This window comes from Temnothorax americanus, unplaced genomic scaffold, assembly GCF_048541705.1.
Source record: "Temnothorax americanus isolate GAGA-0224 unplaced genomic scaffold, ASM4854170v1 Scaffold5, whole genome shotgun sequence".
NCBI lineage: Eukaryota > Metazoa > Arthropoda > Insecta > Hymenoptera > Formicidae > Temnothorax > Temnothorax americanus.
In genome coordinates this window covers 7,114,155-7,133,431 of record NW_027509657.1, presented here as the reverse complement: position 1 = coordinate 7,133,431, position 19,277 = coordinate 7,114,155, and the positions used below count along the sequence as shown (strand labels likewise).

Sequence of the window (19,277 nt, the reverse complement as noted above, 5' to 3'; positions counted from 1 at the left end):
ATATAAAAAAAAATAATATAAATTTTATTGAGACATTAAACGAAGCAATAAAATATATATTAAGGTAACATGTGAGATATTTATCCGGTTTAATTAGCTTGGCACTCCGAGTGTCGAAAGAATGAAGAAATAAGTATGTAAAGAGTAAAAACAGGGGAAAAACGAAGATCAAAATAAACTTTTTATCGAAATTTATCTGATCGTGCTATCTTGTGATATATTCTCAAACAATTATTCAACGTTGAATAATTCTTATCTGTTTTAATCAAGAATAGTTACAATTCGTTAGAAAAATAAGGCCGAAAGATGTGCCGTGCTGAGAAAATTTTCAATAACTTCCTAAAATATCTGACGTCTTAAAACTTGAAAAAAAAAAAAATGTGTTTTTCTCGAAATCGTTTTATACTCCGGATGGACATTTGATCGTTTTTCCCTTGTACCCTTCATATTTAAACCGCGTTTGTTAATTTGATCGAAGGTATTACAATCTGGGTATACGGAAAGAGATAACGCAAGGAAGTTATTTTTCTTCAGTTAACAGCGACCTAAATCGTTTATTGATTGATATATACATATATTTTTTCTCTCGTTACAGAGCTGGAACTCTGTACGCAATGTGTCGTCGAGATGACGGGGCAGCAAACCATCTTGCATCATCCCACCACGATGGACAAGATCGATCGGTGAGCGATTTTTGATCTTTCCGCTTACTAATTGTTCCGATAACGTTTTCAGACTCACCGTAGTCTGTCACAGGGCATAGGGCATAGGGCATTCTCTCGCCATCTGTCCCGACAAAATGCAGCGCAAAATTGTCTACGCCAGACTTTGATTTCTGCATGACATTTTATCTCTGATGCACAGCGCCGCGGACGTCGAAGCGATACGTATATATCCGATTGAACGAGCAGCGTATAGCGTATATAAGTAATTATATTTTAAAGAAAGTACATATTTGACGGGAAAAGATTCGCTTCAAAAGTGCTAACGCCGCCAATTGATAACATCTAACATCGAAAGCGTGTTCGCGCCAGATAATTAAAGCACGCGTTCTTATCGTGCGTTTCGTAGATAATAGTGTCCGTCTCCTGGGCGCTGCGCTGCGCTGCGCGGCGATTGGATACGATATTACAGTTAGAATGGCATCGCGTAGTAAAATAAATCCGAATCGCTGTGTCTTTCGTCGGTTCTTTCATTCGTTTGCTTACCAGATATTTTTATCCAACTATTTCACGTCCTTGGTATTTTCACGATACGTAAAAGTCGTAAAACTCGAATCTCAATGTACCCATTGAGGCGAAAAGTGTATACGACATATTTGTAATGATATAATAATACAATAATACGCTGTTGCGTGATGCATATTCGATATATGCAGGGGATTAATCTGCGGCCTGCGTCGGTCGGTCAGTCTGTTTAGTATGGTATTATCTTAATTAGGATATGGCTGAACGAACGATCGAAATTCGCAAAAATCTATTTTCGCGTTGTTTCGTGTTGGCACAGTCGCGACGTTTTTACGAGTATGTTACACGATCGATGAAATGTCACGCTATTTTTATGACGCGATGACTCGCGATGGCGATAGCGATAGTGTGATAGCGATATCGTCTTATATATAAGGAAAACTCGCGGCTTTTATTCTCTATACGCGGATTTTTATTCCTTCTCTGCTTCAGGTGCAGATGTAACGGCGTTACATGCGCGAATTACGCACGTGCGGTTGAATCGATGAAAGGTCGCGGCGTATACTTACGTCTGATGATAGGTATATATTATACGCCTATGTCGCCTATACACGGACGATCCTATTGATCCTAATTGCGCGCGTATATCGATGAGATTCTATTCTATTCCTCCACATAATGTACATTGTACATGTGTATCAATCGCGTCAATTTTGCACGCAGATTGAAATGTGGAAGCATAGAAATGAAACATCAATGAGGAATGAAAAATTTATCGGTTTAGGTACGCCACAGGGTTTATGCGATAGGGAAAGAAAGAGAGAGGGAGAGGGGAAAAGTGGGTGGGGGAAAGAACATACGTGTGTGTGTGTGAACATACATGACTCTGTGTTGAAAAAAATCTTTCAATATACTTTTGATTTTCTATGGAGTACATTTGGCAAATTATTTATTTAATTGCAATAGATTCACTTGTGTTCAACGGTTTTTTTTACGAGTTATGAGTGTCCTAGGTTTATGTGAAAATTATCGAGTTGCCATCACGCACATCAAGAATGCACGCAATGAAGTACCGTCTATATAGGTTTTATTGAAACGATTCGTCGTGAGTGACTAATTTCGTATAATTATAATTCCCGTATAATTATCGACATGAAAGAAAGTGTACGCGCGCGAAATGTACCAGCGATAAGGGCATCGTATCGTATATCGTAATATTCGTAATTATACGTTATAATGTATTGGTATTTCTGAAATAAATATCTCGCGATAAGGGGATACATCGTGTTATCCGTACAAATTCTTAAATACGGGATAAACTTTCACAATCAAATGTATTTCATCCTGCGTATCCGTTGCATCCTACAACGGATGAAAGAACGGCGTTGGTTTTTACGCGATGAGATTGTCTTCTCCTTCGTTTCTCACATCGACGTACGAACGTATACGATTCCCGTGGAACCGAACACGCGCCCCCGATTTCCCTATTCCTTACAATCTACGTTTCAACTACCTACCTTTAGTTATCATAACGTGTATATTATCAAATTATAAAATCATCGATAACTGCAGATATTTATTTTTTTTCGGCCATCTTACATAAATAATCCCATCCTGTTGATTATTAACTTTTTGTCTATTTAGATATCTTAGATTTAGGAGGGTGTGTCATTTGGTTGGTTGAATCATTAGTGAATCTGAATCGTCATTTTCTGAACGATAAAAAGAAAATGATAAAAAAGTATTTGTTATCTACATTCTACGTCAAAAGTTACGGGATTCAATTCAATATCTTTCTCAATTCAATACCCTTTCTTCTTTATGCCCTTAAATTTCGTCACGCGTGATACGCGATTGTACGTTAGGATGTGCGCGATAATGGCCGTATCATATACCAAACCAATAACGTCGCTTTTATTGCTCCGCGAGACTCTCGCGGGAGACTCTCGGGAGCCGTAAAGTGTCCTCGAGAATCGCCGAAACCGCTGTGAAACGCGTCTGCGATTCGTTTGTCACACAGCTGCACGTCCCTGCGGGCTGCGATAAATACGCGTGGGTGCCGTGGATTCGTGCCGATGAATCGGTTTTCGATGCTTTACATCCGTCTTGATTCTTCTCACTTGAGCTATCTTGCATGCTCTTGCATTTGCATGGCTCTCGCTCATAATGATCGTTAACCTCTTTGTTTTTTAGGATCTCTCTCTATCTATTCGTTATTGCTATCTGTGTTTCTACATACACACCTTCTTCCTTTCATTGCAAGTGTTCGTCAAATCAAATCAAATCAAATCAAATCAAATCAAATCAAATCAAATCAAATTAAATTAATTTCGCGAGTTTGATCCAAGTATCGAAAGCAGATTCACAAATTTATAGAAAGTTTACACGGAAGGAAATTTCAAGAGAAAAGAAAGCGCACTGTTTTGCTCGCACAAGTGCTCGCGTTACTTTCCGAGTATCGGATATACCAATCATTTCAATCGGTCGACAATCAGACGTGAAATGACTCATTAACATATCGAGAGAGATAGGAGGCACGAGACGCGATCGATCCTCGGCTCTCCATCTCGAGAGCCGAGGACAGGCTGGTGCCATGCATTCGAGAGAAGACTATATAGCGAGTTTTGCCTCGCGGTCTTAACACGCGTGTCAAGTACTGCGAGAAATGGATATATATCTTGAAGAGTATAGAGCAAGCTTTACTCGGTATGGTAGTTGGAAAAGTAATAGTATATTATCCGACATGCTTCTCTATCACACTTTCTTCTTTTTCCTGTCCCATATTGCGTTCTCATTCGTCTCCATTCCTTTTCCTCCTTTTCCTCGATCCCGCACAATTAACTTCTCTATATTAATGATACATCTACTATCACCGATACAAGAGTATCAAGTGCGGAATGACGAGGTCATCGTACATTCGTGACGTCCCACTTGTATAAATGGGTTATTTGAGCGACATTAAAGATTTCTACGCCAACGTCAATGTGCATGAACAATGGGATCACTATCGCACGAAGGTCTTCGCCTCGTCTTTCGTCCTTGCGTATCTATCCATTTGGAACGTATTAAACACCTGCTTTTATATGCGGATAGGATTATAGCCTGGTAAGAACGCTCCAACTATAATGTTATCGAAGCTGCATGTATTAGACTCTATGCTCTAATATTGTAGGAATATCAACCATACACAAAATAGCGCGGAAAATTATACAAATTATTGCTGTAGTTGTAGCGTAATAAATCGATTAATCTATATATATACATGCCGATTCAATTATTTATGACATTCATACATTCTCACATATACATGCAGACAATGAGACAATTAATGTTCAGGATCCGTTATATCTTTTTTTTTCTTTTTCTGTTAATTTTTTGACGATATCTCACTTTGTTTTCCTAATAGAGCTTATTAAAAATACAGATGTGTAAATGGTACCTCTTAATCAGCATGAGTAACGTTGAAACGAGAAACAAGTATAGCAATTCGTTATCGATTTATTGATTATGAATTAAAAGTAAACTTTGGACCGCAGGATCAGCAATATATTAATGACATCTCTCGTTATTAATATGTCGTAATATATGATATTCTATATACTCGGCACAGTTTCCAATTTCTCTCTCTCTCTCTCTCTCTTTTTTTTTAAATATATTTTAACGTAACTATTTTCAAAGTAATTCGCGTTTACAGCACCTCAATAGACAATACCGCGCAATTAGCAATTAACCCGCATATATCGCAATCACGTGTGATATCCTCAGTTTTTTCACTACAGTTGTTCGAAAACTACGCGATGATCACGATCACTTTGTTACGCACTCTTCTTCCGTTGTCTTTTCTCTATTTTCTCTCGAAGAAATCAACTTGTATATCGACGATCGACGATCGACGATCGATGCACGCCCTGCATCTCATGCGTGACCAGCCTGCGTTACGCTAAACGCTAAACGCTAACAATATAAGAGTAATAATAGACAATAGACGGTTCGGATGAAACGGCACGCGTGTATACGCGTGTACGCCGAATAATTATTCGAGTTTCGCGCATACTTGACGCTTGATTTTGCTCGGTTCTCAAATTCTATTACCACATATCCGCGAGCGTGTCCATCAGTCCGTCACATACATATCTTATAGGCGAGTCGCGCAGCGCATCGTTGCGTTGCGGCAAATAATGGCAAAAATATTCAAGTGACATCAGGATAAAGCCAGCTTTTTATCGTTGACTTGTACATACATTCGAGCTTCGAGCCCTCGTGCCCTTACGTGCAGAAGACGCTTTTATCGCGCTTATAAATGTCAATGCAATTTTCTGAAAATTTATATCTAATGGAATTAAGGCTTGATTTCCAGTGGCCGTAAAGATTCGTCGCGCTGCGGTGGGAATATATAGGTCAGGAAATCTGTATGCGCGTTACCTTGGTGTTGCGCAACGGGTTGTCGTCCACACGCAGGTGTGTTCGCGGATGCGCGTTAATTATCGCGAAGCGAGCAAAAAATGGGAAATTGTCGTGCGAGCTTTTCGTCGGATTGGATCGGTCACGCTCGATCTACTTTCATATACATTTAGTGAATGCGACAAAGCAAAAAGAGGATACGTCCTCGTCCAGTTTTACAAGGCTTTGCTAGTACGATTACGATTACGATTACGGCTTTTGTCGATAGCCGGTAGTCGGTACCGTACATACATCGTATATCGACATAATTGAAATCGATTTACCTCGACGCGACGTAGGCATTCCCCACGAAACAAAATGATTATACGAATACGAATCGCACATTGGAAACGTCCGTATATAGGTACATACATGAATCAATTGGATAAAAGCCATTGTCCGGTGCAAATCGATGCAACATATACCTAGGACCTAGGACGTCCTAGGATACTGTTGCAACTTTAATTGTATCGGACCGCGTGTCGATACTGCTTGGTCTGACATTGCATGAGTTGCAAATGCAGTTTCGAGAATACCAAGCGTTTGGGCGAATTCTACCGCGCGGCGCGCGGCGCGCGGTTAGACCGAGTTATTTTCGTTTCTCTCTGGGTTCGTAAAGTCGAGAAAGTCTTTCAGCTTGGAAAACGGCCGAATATCTTGACGCTGAATGCGTCCCCATCCCGGCCGACTAATTGTACGGCTTGAGCACCGAGGAAATTCGCGGTGGGTATAATGATGAGCGGTTGAATTCGCTAACAAAGGACGGCACGAGTCTTTTTCTTTCACAAAGAGGATAGAAGCCCCATCGAGATCTTCCTTCGCGCATCTTTCATCATTTTTATTCTCTCTTTTCGCGCTGAGTTTGTTTTTGCTTTTTTAATTTCATGGCTACGTTAAGCCCATTCTACAATAGCCGTAAAAGTATGTTTTAAGACGTAAGCAGTAAAAATTGACCAACTACAGCCGATCATTCTTGGATTGTAAAAATCCCATTAGTCAATAGCTTACTGCTTACGTCTTAATGCATACTTTACGGCTATTGTAGAATGGGCTTTACTCGCGCGAAAAGAGATGCCGATTACGAGAAGCGAACGTTAATGCCACGTCGATATATATATACGTAATACGGAAGTACAAATAAAAAGATGATGAACGCCGTGTGACATTGAAACGAGAAAGAGATCAAGCGTCGGCGTCGTACCGTGTTGAAAATTAAAAGTGTATCTTGCGAGATATAACGCAAATATCTTACCTTTCGACAATCGATCGTATAGGCAATCCTTTAGACAACTTTCATTCAATTTCTTAGATTCTTAGAATCACCTGCGTACGCGCAGTAGAAAAGACTTTCGAGATTTCTACAGATCGAGCGTTCGATATAAAACATAGTTTAATTAATTCCGAACGTGAAATCTGATTTATATCGTTCACCTATGATGGTTTTCACGCGTATCTCAGTTTGATAAGAACTAACCAAGGGTAACGATCGATCGCGTGGGACGCAATCAAATATATGGAACATTGGAGGCATTATTTTCACATTGTTTCACTGACAATGGCGCAATGGCGCGTTTGCCCTTGGTTTTGCATTGTTCGGGAACGTGTGATAACCCGAGTATTATGCCATGCGGATATACCCTCGCCCTACTATACTTTACCCGCGGTACTCGAGCGCTGCGTATATAGAAGAGACGGAATATCGTCATCTATCGATCGCCGTTGAGTGAAAATGGAGCTAAATACGATCGATGAAAGTCAAAGTCTTTGACTTGACTACTAGGGCTCGCGTGCGCGCACGCTGCGCGCCAAGGTACTCGTGACTCTGATTGTATTGCCTTTTGACATTTTTTCCAAGGCACGTAACTGGCTGCGATCTGCGATTCCGCACGCTTTCCGCGGCGTTTTATTGTTAGTACCGGCAGGACGTATCGCGTCTCTCGGTACACCAAGTAGAAGGTAAAACGTTTCCCTGTACTTAACACTCTGTCCGCACGGCTACGGGCAAAACCGACAGTCGAATAAGATGCGAGGATCCAATCGACTTCGAGGATCAAAATGATCGCTATCTCTTCGTTTTCGTTATGTAAGAACGGATAATGAGTCTCACGCGACGAGTAGGCGCGTGCAGCAATGGATTAGATTGGTATTGTTAGTAACGTGTTGTTAGTACAACGAGCGGCTCTTTCGCAGTCTTTGCTGCCAGTCGCAGTCTCGCAGTCTCGCAGTTGCAACAGAATAAACAATATACCTAATATTACGAAGTGTATAATATATAATGTGACCGGTCGTGTATTTTTGCAAATATTTAGATTCTAGATTCTAGATGTATATATTTTTGTCATATTTTTCGATAATTTACCACTTACACGTATCACAAGATCGACAAGAAATGCTGTTACGTTTTCTTTCCTTTTTCGAGATTTCGCTATTAGTCAACTCAAATCGAAATGTAGCCGAGAATCGGACACCAGGACAGTACTGCTATGTCTATGATGAGATTTTTCGAGACGAGAGAACTGTTGAGATTGATAAACAGTAACGTATTCCACGTGACGTATTCCCGACACACAGACGCGTACGATTTCGACTTGTAACCTATTGTGATTCATGGCATCCTTATCGATTCTACGTACATGCATACAATTACATATACGATCATTATTTTCTATCGATGTTGTAGGAACAAGCCGAAGACTTTCGCTTTCGATCACTGCTTTTATTCCCTGGATCCTGGAGCGGACAATTTTGCGAGTCAAGATATCGTTTTCGACGCCCTGGGTCGTGATATATTGGACAATGCGTTTCAGGGTTACAACGCCTGCATATTCGCCTATGGACAAACCGGTATGACGTCAATTGCAACAGTTACACACTTTGTAACTGTTGATTAATTTCGTTTATAGCTATTGTCCGTGGTACGGACAATTAATACAATTCAGATTTTTAAATCCGCGTGGGGAGACGCCTGAGACGTTAACGTGTGTTAGAAAGGATGCGATAGTTAATGAGCGGAACATCAACGGATGTGTAACGTGGCAAATAACGCGATTAATCGGTTCGCTCGTCACCGCGAAGCGACTGTACGCTTGATTTTCTGCGGGGCAAGACATTGACCCACACACGCACGCGAAGCAGAACAAGACACCACGGACAACAATAAATTCTCCGCGCCTACAGTACCCTCCATAAGTTTGGAAACACTCTATAAAATGCAATATACAGGAAATAGTACGTAATAAAATCAATATATTTTGCTTTGTAAGTGTTTAACTAAAGAAAACTAAAATAAAGGTACATACATACATACATACGTTATCTGACAGGCTTTTAAAAAATAAAGAAATTCCATTAAATATATTTCTCAAAGTAACCACACCTTTTGCCTTAATGACTGCCTTGCATATTCTCGGCATACGGTGGATCAACTTTTGGAGTTCAGTCGGGATACGTTTCCATTCTTGCTGGAGAACTTCCGAAAGGTGCACCTGTGACTTGTGATTCGCTGTTCAACAAATTCAACTCCGAGCACTTCGGTGTCGCGAAATGATCATCCGACATATTTTCGGCACGTATAAGTGTTGCAAGTGTCCCAGGTGGAAATGTATATCATCATTTGAACGTCTTACGATATATTCATACCAAAAATCTGCGCAGATCGCTGCCGTGCGAGTATTTACAGATAAATAGTCGCACAAACGGCATCTGTTATAGAGTCTTTCCAAACTTATGGAGGGTACTGTATATATGATACATATCTACATATGATACGTATGATACAAGCGTACACTAGACGAAGAGGACGAAACGGTGCAAAGAGATGAGAGATCGCGCATTTTTTTTTTTAATTCACCTTCGCGCTTCTCACGAGCACCGTTGTGAGAGATATCTAATCGATCAGATCTAATCCGTTGTTTATTTCAATTTTTCTTTCGCGCGTTTGTATGATGGATCAATTTACTTATATCAAACCACCTAAAATGCTTGGTCAAACTTCGGAGGAACGTCTCACTAAACACATTTGTTTTTTACGATAAAACGTAAACGCGTATATGCGCATTGCCAATATCATGCGTGTTTATAGAATATTAGCAAAAAGAAAACTGCGAGAAAAGGGAGAAAGTATATAGAAAGTTCTATGTGTACTATCTATGAGTTTTTGACGCGACGCGGACACCCACACGCCCGCGCACAATTCTTCAAATATCATCCGGATAAAGTTCAAAGATTCATTTTTTAACGGATAAATATTGTAAATACTTAAATTTAAAATCATTTGAAGTGGCATGCAGGATTTAACGTCGTCTTTCGCATGCGTGGCTTGCCCTTATAGGCTCCGGAAAATCTTACACGATGATGGGCAGTGGCGACTACAAAGGGATAATACCACGGTTGTGCGACAATCTCTTTGACATGATAGCGAAGCAACAAAGTTCCGAGCTCACGTACAAGGTCGAGGTCTCGTATATGGAGATCTATAATGAAAAAGTGCACGATCTCCTGGATCCGAAACCAAACAAGCAATCGCTCAAAGTCCGAGAGCACAATGTCTTGGGGCCCTACGTGGACGGGCTGAGCCAACTGGCGGTTACTTCTTTTCAGGTGACCGCGCCCCTCCTTTCTCTTGCTATCAACAATTTCCATATCTGTGCAAAAATGCGAGCCACGTCCGAACGATCCATATTTATTGACGAAACGTTCAACTCTAGGAGATCGACAACCTCATGGCGGAGGGCAACAAATCGCGAACAGTCGCGGCGACAAATATGAATTCCGAGAGCTCCCGTTCGCATGCCGTATTCTCGGTGATTCTCACGCAGACTCTAACGGATTCGAAGAGCGGAGTCAGCGGGGAAAAGGTCTCGCGAATGAGTTTGGTGGATTTAGCTGGGAGCGAAAGGGCTGTGAAAACCGGAGCAGTGGGTGATAGACTTAAAGAAGGAAGCAATATTAACAAGTAAATACCTTTTAAGACTCGTAGAAATTGTCATACGTTAGCTTAAACCTGAGAAACGCGTAATAAGCGTTGATTTATAGGTCTTTAACGACGTTGGGTCTAGTCATTTCAAAGTTGGCGGATCAAAATTCCGGCAGCAACAAGAAGAAGGACAATTTTGTCCCCTACAGAGATTCTGTTCTCACGTGGCTCTTGAAGGTACATTAGCTTTCACGTTTCACGACAGGGTGCTTTAAGTTATCCTCTCGTGTCGATTATCGATCAAATATCCTTCGGTCGAAACTTTTAGGATAATCTTGGTGGCAATAGCAAAACTGTCATGGTAGCCACAATATCACCGGCTGCCGACAATTACGAGGAAACACTGTCGACTCTCCGGTATGCTGACAGAGCAAAGAGGATAGTCAATCATGCTGTAGTTAACGAGGATCCGAATGCTAGAATTATTCGCGAACTCAGACAAGAGGTTGAAACCTTGAAGGAAATGTTGTTACATGCCACAGTAAGAGAATCTTCCTCATTGCGTTACCTATCTAGTACGAGCCTATAGCTACTCGTGTTAAATTGATCGCGCGATAACGCTACGATGATCGATTTCGATTATGCTCAGGGATCGATTGTCGGCCAACAACGCACAGACATCACGGAAAAACTATCGGAATCGGAACGATTAATGAAGGAAATGTCACAGACGTGGGAAGAGAAGCTGGTGAAAACCGAGAGACTGCAACACGAGAGGCAGCAGGCTCTGGAAAAAATGGGAATAAGCGTACAAGCGTCTGGTATTCAAGTAGAGAAGAGCAAATACTATCTGGTTAATTTGAACGATGATCCAAGCTTGAACGAATTATTGGTTTATTACCTCAAGGTACGCCCTATATACGTAGGCCGTGTCTCTCCGGAGGTACAAGGCCATGTCTCAATCGCATCACCTGTCTCTGTCGCATATCTCTGTGTTTCAGGAAAGAACCCTTGTAGGCGGCCGTTCAGCCAAGAGGGAACAGGATATTCAATTGCACGGCTTGGGTATTCTGCCGGAGCACTGCGTTATCACGATAGAAGAATCAGGCCTGTACATGATACCGTTAAATGGTGCTCGATGTTTTGTCAATGGTACGCAAGTTGTAAACAAGACTCTACTACAGCATGGTGATAGAATCGTTTGGGGAAATCATCATTTCTTCAGAGTCAACTGTCCAAGAAGTGCTACAGGTACGACTTGATTTGATTATATTGATTTCAAAATAAAACCTATTAATTTCGCAAAGTAATTGAGAGTAACATACGCCTATATCGTTGCGCTGTCTGCAGCAATCAACAGCGAACCGCAAACTCCCGCACAAAACATTGACTACAACTTTGCAAGAGAAGAGCTAATGCTTAACGAACTTTCGAACGATCCGATTCAGAGAGCTATAGCGAGACTGGAGAAACAGCACGAAGAGGATAAGCAGGTATACGTCTTGCATCGCTTTAATTTTTACATTTTCGTAATAATACTTTCGCAATCACTAATTACGCACATGTTTCAAAGGTTGCGCTCGAGAAGCAGAGGCAGGAGTATGAACGACAATTTCAACAATTACGCAATATACTATCTCCCTCTACGCCGTATTCACCTTACGTACCTTACGATCCTCTGAGAGGTAGCCAAAGTGGAAAGCTCCCGGCTTGCACACCAACGACGCAAATGCGAGTTGAAAAATGGGCTCAGGAACGAGACGAGATGTTCAAGCGCAGTTTAGGTCAATTGAAGACGGATATCCTAAAGGCTAATGCATTGGTACAAGAAGCTAATGTTCTAGCTGAGGAGATGGGCAAACAGACGAAATTTAGCGTCACCTTGCAAATTCCTCCGAATAATCTAAGTCCGAACAGGAAGGTAAAATAATGAAGGATTGTGTACTGTTTCAACATCATGCCTTTGTCATGTTTTATGTAGAATTTTTAAGTTTGTCGATTTACAAAAATCTACCTGATTTGTAATAATTGTTTTAATGTTTAATTAGTCATTTATTATACGTATAAGTTTCTCGCCTTTTTATTCATTTACTTATGTCCGCATTTTTATAATTAATATTAATGGTACATTATATATATTTGTCCTAAATTTTTTTTCTCTTTTATGTTTTACTTTTTATTTTTTGTTAATTTGTTTTTTTTTTTTTATTTCTTCACACTCTTCGTTATGTAGAGTGTATTCTTTCAGCGAGGCGCGTTTGTCAGTGAGCCCGCAATTTTAGTGAAGAGGACAAATATGGGAAGTCAAGTTTGGTCCATGGAAAAGCTAGAAAACAAATTAGTCGATATGCGAGACATGTACGAGGAAAGAAAAGATCCTCACAATTGTCAACGATTACCTGCGATTAGGGTATATATTTTATATCTTTCAAATATTTTTCCTTTTAACAGCGAAATTACTTTCTTACAAAATTATTTTCTTACAGGACGAAATACCAGGAAAAACACTAGATCCGTTTTACGAATCCCAAGAGAATCACAATCTTATCGGAGTTGCAAATATTTTCTTAGAAGTGTTATTCCACGATGTACGATTAGATTATCACACTCCGATTATTAGTCAGCAAGGAGAAGTCGCTGGCCGATTGCAGGTCGAAATAAGTCGCATATCCGGGCAATTTCCTCAAGATCGGATTTGCGAGGCTGCTTCGGAGTCTTCCGCAGACTCGACGTCCTCCGAAACGGAGGATTATTCCGGAGGATCTAGCCACATTACCTGTCGTGTAACGATAAAGCAAGCTACCGGATTACCACTCTCGTTAAGTCATTTTGTGTTTTGTCAATACATGTTTTGGAATCACCCAGAACCGATAGTGGTTCCGCCTATGGTGAACGCGGAGCTATCCAACGCGAATTGCATCATTGGACAGAGGGATTCCTTGGCATTTAAGTTTGATGATACAAGAGATTTTACCATACCTATTACGGAGGAGTTTATGGAACATGCCGGTGGTAGGAATTTATTGCGCTTTTATCCTTGCGTTTTTTTTTTAACGCGAGTAGTGATACGGTATCTCTTGTGTTATTATATTATTCACATTTGCTTATTGTGTTTTCTCACTTACTAGAAGGGGCATTGAGTATAGAAGTATGGGGCCATCGCAGCGCAGGTTTCTCACGTAGTAAACCTGGTTGGGAAGTGGAACAGCAACAATTGGCAAAAGCTAGATCGCTCGCTGACCGATGGTCCGAGTTAACGCGAAAAATTGAATTATGGGTAGAGATACAAGAGCTCAATGAGCAGGGAGAATATTCGCCTGTTGAAGCTGTAGTGAAGCAAGACACGTGCACAGGTGAGAATGATTGCAATACACTTGTTTTTCGAAAAAACATCACGCGTTTAATCTACTTTTAAATAGTCTATACGCCAGGTTGATTGAGCATTTTTATCGAGGTTGATGGCTCAAGTTAATGTTTTTTTTATGTTTTTTTGGATCGTAGAACAAGAATCTGTAAATAGTTTTTTCGTAAGTCGATGCAATAAAAAGTTATTAACAATTTATGTGTTTAAATTGCTCTAGCGATCGAACTATACATCTTATAAAAAAACGAACTAGAGAAAATGTGTTCCTCTTTTTACGACGAACAAAATGGCGTTTGAATTTTTCCAAAATCTTGATTATTGACGAAAGTATGTCAATTTTTAGGTAATTACTGCCTACGCGTCGCGGAGTACCTTAGGCGTGCGCGCTCGCGCTCAATTGTACCACAAGACAAGTTCAGAGTTTCAATTGTTTCAACGATACAATTGAGCGCGAGCGCGCACGCCTAGGGACTCCGCGACGCGTAGGCAGTAATTACCTAAAAATTGACATATTTTCGTCAATAATCAAGATTTTGGAAAAATTCAAACGCCAGTTTTGTTCGTCACGAAAAGAGGAACAAATTTTGTCTAGTTCATTTTTTTATAAGATGTATAGTTTGATCGCTAGGGCAATTTAAGCAAATAAATTGTTAATAACTTTTTATTGCATTGACTTACGAAAAAACTATTTACAGATTATTGTTCTACGACTCAAAAAACATAAAAAAAACATTAACTTGAGCCATCAACCTCGATAAAAATGCTCAATCGACCTGGCGTATGGACTTCACTAAAATAATCGGCACCTTTTTCTTTCTTTTTGTTTTAGGTGGTATTTATCAACTTCGGCAAGGCCAACAACGTCGCATACAAGTTCGAGTAAAACCAGTACAAAATTCCGGAACCTTACCGATCATCTGTCAATCGATATTAAATATAGCCGTTGGGAGTGTATCAGTACGAAACCGATTGCAAATTCCATTAGATAGTTATCAAGATGAGGACTTGAGTATATTGAGAGACAAGTGGAGTGATGCTCTAATGAGAAGACGGCAATACCTTGATCAACAAATTCAGAAACTCATCAATAAACAAGGTAACGTAACGAAATTGTCTCAGCGACGAAAGATCTATTAATGTTCTATTTAACAATTGTTGTCACTTTGTCTTTTTTGTACTCTCCTACATCCGTTTGCTCATCTTTATAGACAAAACGGAACAAGACATGGAGCGAGAACAAAGTCTCGTGGATCAGTGGGTCAGTCTCACGGAGGAACGGAACGCCGTTCTGGTTCCCGCGGCGGGTTCAGGTATTCCCGGTGCTCCTGCCGACTGGACTCCTCCTGCAGGAATGGAGCCGCATATTCCCGTATTATTTCTTGATCTCAATGGTACTGTAAAAAAAATATTTTCAGTATGTTATCAATGTGCATTTTATTTGACTTATTAATGCGTTTACTTTGACTAAATATTATACAGCCGATGATCTCTCAACGCATCAGTCGGGAGAAGAAGTATCGGTGACAGGATTGAACTCGATCCTACCTAAGGAACATGGAAACAAATTCTATAATCTGCCCATTATTCGACATCTAGAAAAAGACGTATGTGCCATCGCCGCTTGGGATTCTAGTATACACGACAACGTACATCTCAATAGAGTGACCGATGGTAATTATTCTTTACATTTTACCCAGTAGCAAATCTATTTGTAACGTGCGCCGTCTTTGTTTTTAGCGAATGAAAGAGTCTTTCTAATCTTGAAGACTACCGTTCGCTTGTCGCATCCAGCACCAATGGATCTTGTGCTGCGTAAAAGATTAGCTTTAAACATATACAAGAGGCAGAGCATCACAGATAGAATTTTCAAGAGAATCGTTCGAACTGACTGCTTGACGCAAACCGGCGTCACTTACGAGGTAGTATCGAACATACCAAAGGCAAGCGAAGAGCTGGAAGATCGCGAGAGCTTGGCGCAAATTGCTGCCAGCGGGGAAGATAATAGTTTATGCGACGGAGAAACTTATATAGGTAAATTATTAATTAAAATTCGCGATTGTCGCGCAAAAGTGCATCATATCGTATTAATCTTTTGTATTATCCCCATAGAAAAATATACTCGCGGGGTATCCGCTGTCGAAAGTATATTAACATTGGATCGATTACGACAAAGCGTCGCTATAAAAGAATTGTTACAAGCACGAGGACAACCACTGATGCGTAAGACTTGCAGTGTTCCGAACTTTTCTCAGGTACTACTATCCCCTCGGCATTTTGGTCAGAAAAGTACTTTTCAATTAATTTTATATATAACTTGTTTTTCTGTACGAATTTTGTATCGTATTAATATTATTGCGTCTGTGAAAGTCTTCTTTTTCTACATTACCGGAATATCAAGTAATTCCTTTATCGAAACTTTATTCGAAGTCTTGTTTCAATTTGAAAAAGTTTTTTTTTCCTTCTCCATTGTTACGCATATAATTTTTAATATATCTTTTATTCGATTAAATGTATCCGAGATTTTTCAAATAGAAAGAGTTCCTTGGATAGATTTAACTATTTTATATGCAAACTTGTCGTATATTGAATGCAATATTTAGTTTGCTTAAATCACCATTCCTTTTTACAGATTATGAGATTCGATATGTCAACGGATTCGTTGAATGTTACTCGGTCGGAGAGTGTGACAGATCTTAATATGGAAAATGGTCTTCCGCATCCGCGACGTGCATCCACAGGTCATACAAGAAATGACGAAAACTTTATATCTGCACCACCAAAGCCATTTGGAATCGGTAAGCACATTCTTCTCTATTCAAAATATTAATGTGCAAATAACATTTATAGTTATTCATATATTCCATGATTTCTTAATTTTGTGTGTGTATATGTATGTGTGCATACATACACACACACATCACACACACACACGCACACACACACACACACACACACACACACACACACACACACACACACACACACACACACACACACACACACACACACACACACACACACACACACACACACACACACACACACACACACACACTTACACACACAACACACAAAACACACACAACACACACATCACACACACACACGCACACACACACACACACACACACACACCATTTTTTTGTATTATTAGACTTGTGCTGTTATGGTCAAGCGGGGAAATATGAAATGTTTTTTCGTAATTTGTAAAATGTTACTCTCGTAAAACAAGATTATGAAATCATAGAAAGTAAAAAAGTCATACAAGTAGCGTGACACACAAACTCCCTTCATTCATATAGACATACATTCATTCATGCAATCATTCATAATCATTCATATTATATTAATCCATTTCACGTCAAGCATGAGATATGTTTTCAAAAATTTTATGCTACATTTAATATAATACGAGAAATATTTCGAAGAAAAGTGATTTTTGTGAAATTAATCTCTGCTGGATTTAGAAATGGTCTACGCCTGATAGAAAATCGATAGGTTTTTACCAAATTTTATTTTGGATTTCGACTATTTTATATGCAAACTCGTCGTATATTGAATGCAAAATTTAGTTCGCTTAAATCACCATTAAATTCTTAAATTAATGGCTTTATTATTAAATTTAATAGCATCGTGTTTAGGGACTTTAGTCTTTAGATTAAGTTTTTATTTAAATTAGAGCCACTAACCACTTTTTCTCCACCGCTTTAATCTGCTTCATCGAGATTTATTCAATGAAAAATCAACATTTTGTTTCTGAAATGTGGCTTATGCAGTGTTTTCGATATTTCACTTTGGCTATGACGATCACTTTACATTCCACCCTAGTTTTGATCGTCCCAAGCTCCGCCGTTACTCTCCGTTTGGTATAGAACCTGTTGATTTTGGATAATAAAAATGCGCCCTGTCCATCTGTCTTTTTAATTGAAATTCATACCATCCATCACTAGTATGTACCCTTTATATGTGTCTACGATTTCTGTTGTCTTGGCTGATTGATTGTAAAGTATCGACAGTATCGAGTTGTGAAACTTTACAAAACGCATACAAATGAATTGTGCCGAAAGTATATGAAAGATTAATGACACTAGGAAAGGGTACCGTTCCCATCATCTAACAAGATATAATTGACAATCTCATCATTTTTGAGAATAATTTGAAATTTCAATTTCTTTATTAGTAATTATAATATACTTATACTACACATTGTGGAATCTTATATTATTACAATTCCAGAGCTTTTCTCTGTCATATTGTTACGTCACCAAGCTATGTTCAACTTGACGATTCAATCTAATAACAATTTTACCACAAACGTGTTCCCCGCTAATAGAGATTAGATCGTATCGATCTAAATAATTTCAACTTTGTTATCACTTGATAACGAAGAGAGTTGAGCATGGTAAAATCTACTTTCTCAGATTTTCCTTAGTGTTAGCAGCTACATTTAAGTGCGCTCTACCAATTATTACAACAAAATCAAACACTAACCAACTTTTTAAATAACGAACCCTACAACAAAATTAATGAATATCGACTGATTAATGTATGCAACTAATCTATTCCTTTGTTTAACACTACGTCTACTACTTCTACAACTATTTCGGCCCACGCAAGGCTCCATTCTGAACTCAGGTAAAATGGAGTCTTGATTTGATATTTAATTGATGCCACACAGGCAATGACAATTAGTACATATGTCTCGTGAGTGGTTGAGTCTGTTTGTCTTTTTGTTTCGAAGTTTGCCTTATCGTTAGTACATCAGAGACGTTATCCGCGCGCGCGATAGTAATGTTGACAGAACGGGAATGCGTTTTGACAATTAATATATGTTCTCTCGTAAGCGTCATTTATTCACAAATCAGTTGGTTCAGTTGGCTCAGAAGAAGTTTTAGCGTCGCCATGTCGAGAAGATTTAGAATCTGCTCATCTTTTTTTATTTAAATCGAATGCAATTTTATTACGTGAACGTTATATTTCAGTACATTTGTTTAGTTTGCGCATGCATATAGAATGCATTTCTTGTGTGCCTAGCATATTAGCAAGTTTGTTTTGAACTGTTTACTTCTCTTATTTATCTTATTTTATGTAACTATTTGATATATATTGTTCACGATTAACGTGTAAAACAATATCAGTGACCAATATTGTGTGTGTGTGTGTGTGTGTGTGTGTGTGTTGTGCGAAACCAAATGTCGCGCAGTACACATATAGGCGTACGCTCAACGCGCACACGCACACGCCCTGTGTCGTCGCACCGTTTATACCAAACTCATTGCATAGAAATCATTTTCACTTCCATATATCTATTTTCATAATTCGTACCAAGATTCGTATGATTCTAAAACCTTGCTTCTTATAAATGTTTAGA

General features: G+C 39.4%; 1 protein-coding gene across 4 annotated transcripts in view; it reads left to right on the top strand.

Annotated features, from left to right (window-relative positions):
* The window catches only part of LOC143903892 (kinesin-like protein KIF13A), a 35,829-nt gene that overhangs the window by 4,439 nt on the left and 12,113 nt on the right, over positions 1-19,277 (top strand). For 2 of the 4 annotated variants that reach the window (XM_077417927.1, XM_077417926.1), the window contains exons 2-20: positions 596-683; positions 8,308-8,471; positions 9,958-10,226; positions 10,334-10,581; positions 10,662-10,779; positions 10,871-11,083; positions 11,192-11,449; positions 11,544-11,793; positions 11,893-12,035; positions 12,116-12,463; positions 12,776-12,952; positions 13,029-13,554; positions 13,671-13,895; positions 14,736-15,002; positions 15,115-15,297; positions 15,386-15,577; positions 15,644-15,937; positions 16,016-16,158; positions 16,536-16,701. In XM_077417927.1, the coding sequence (XP_077274053.1) occupies positions 596-683; positions 8,308-8,471; positions 9,958-10,226; positions 10,334-10,581; positions 10,662-10,779; positions 10,871-11,083; positions 11,192-11,449; positions 11,544-11,793; positions 11,893-12,035; positions 12,116-12,463; positions 12,776-12,952; positions 13,029-13,554; positions 13,671-13,895; positions 14,736-15,002; positions 15,115-15,297; positions 15,386-15,577; positions 15,644-15,937; positions 16,016-16,158; positions 16,536-16,701 (4,272 nt within the window). Of the gene's footprint in view, positions 1-595; positions 684-8,307; positions 8,472-9,957; positions 10,227-10,333; positions 10,582-10,661; positions 10,780-10,870; positions 11,084-11,191; positions 11,450-11,543; positions 11,794-11,892; positions 12,036-12,115; positions 12,464-12,775; positions 12,953-13,028; positions 13,555-13,670; positions 13,896-14,735; positions 15,003-15,114; positions 15,298-15,385; positions 15,578-15,643; positions 15,938-16,015; positions 16,159-16,535; positions 16,702-18,523; positions 18,542-19,277 lie in introns of all 4 variants that reach the window. The other 2 variants (XM_077417925.1, XM_077417924.1) reach the window with 2 other exon arrangements.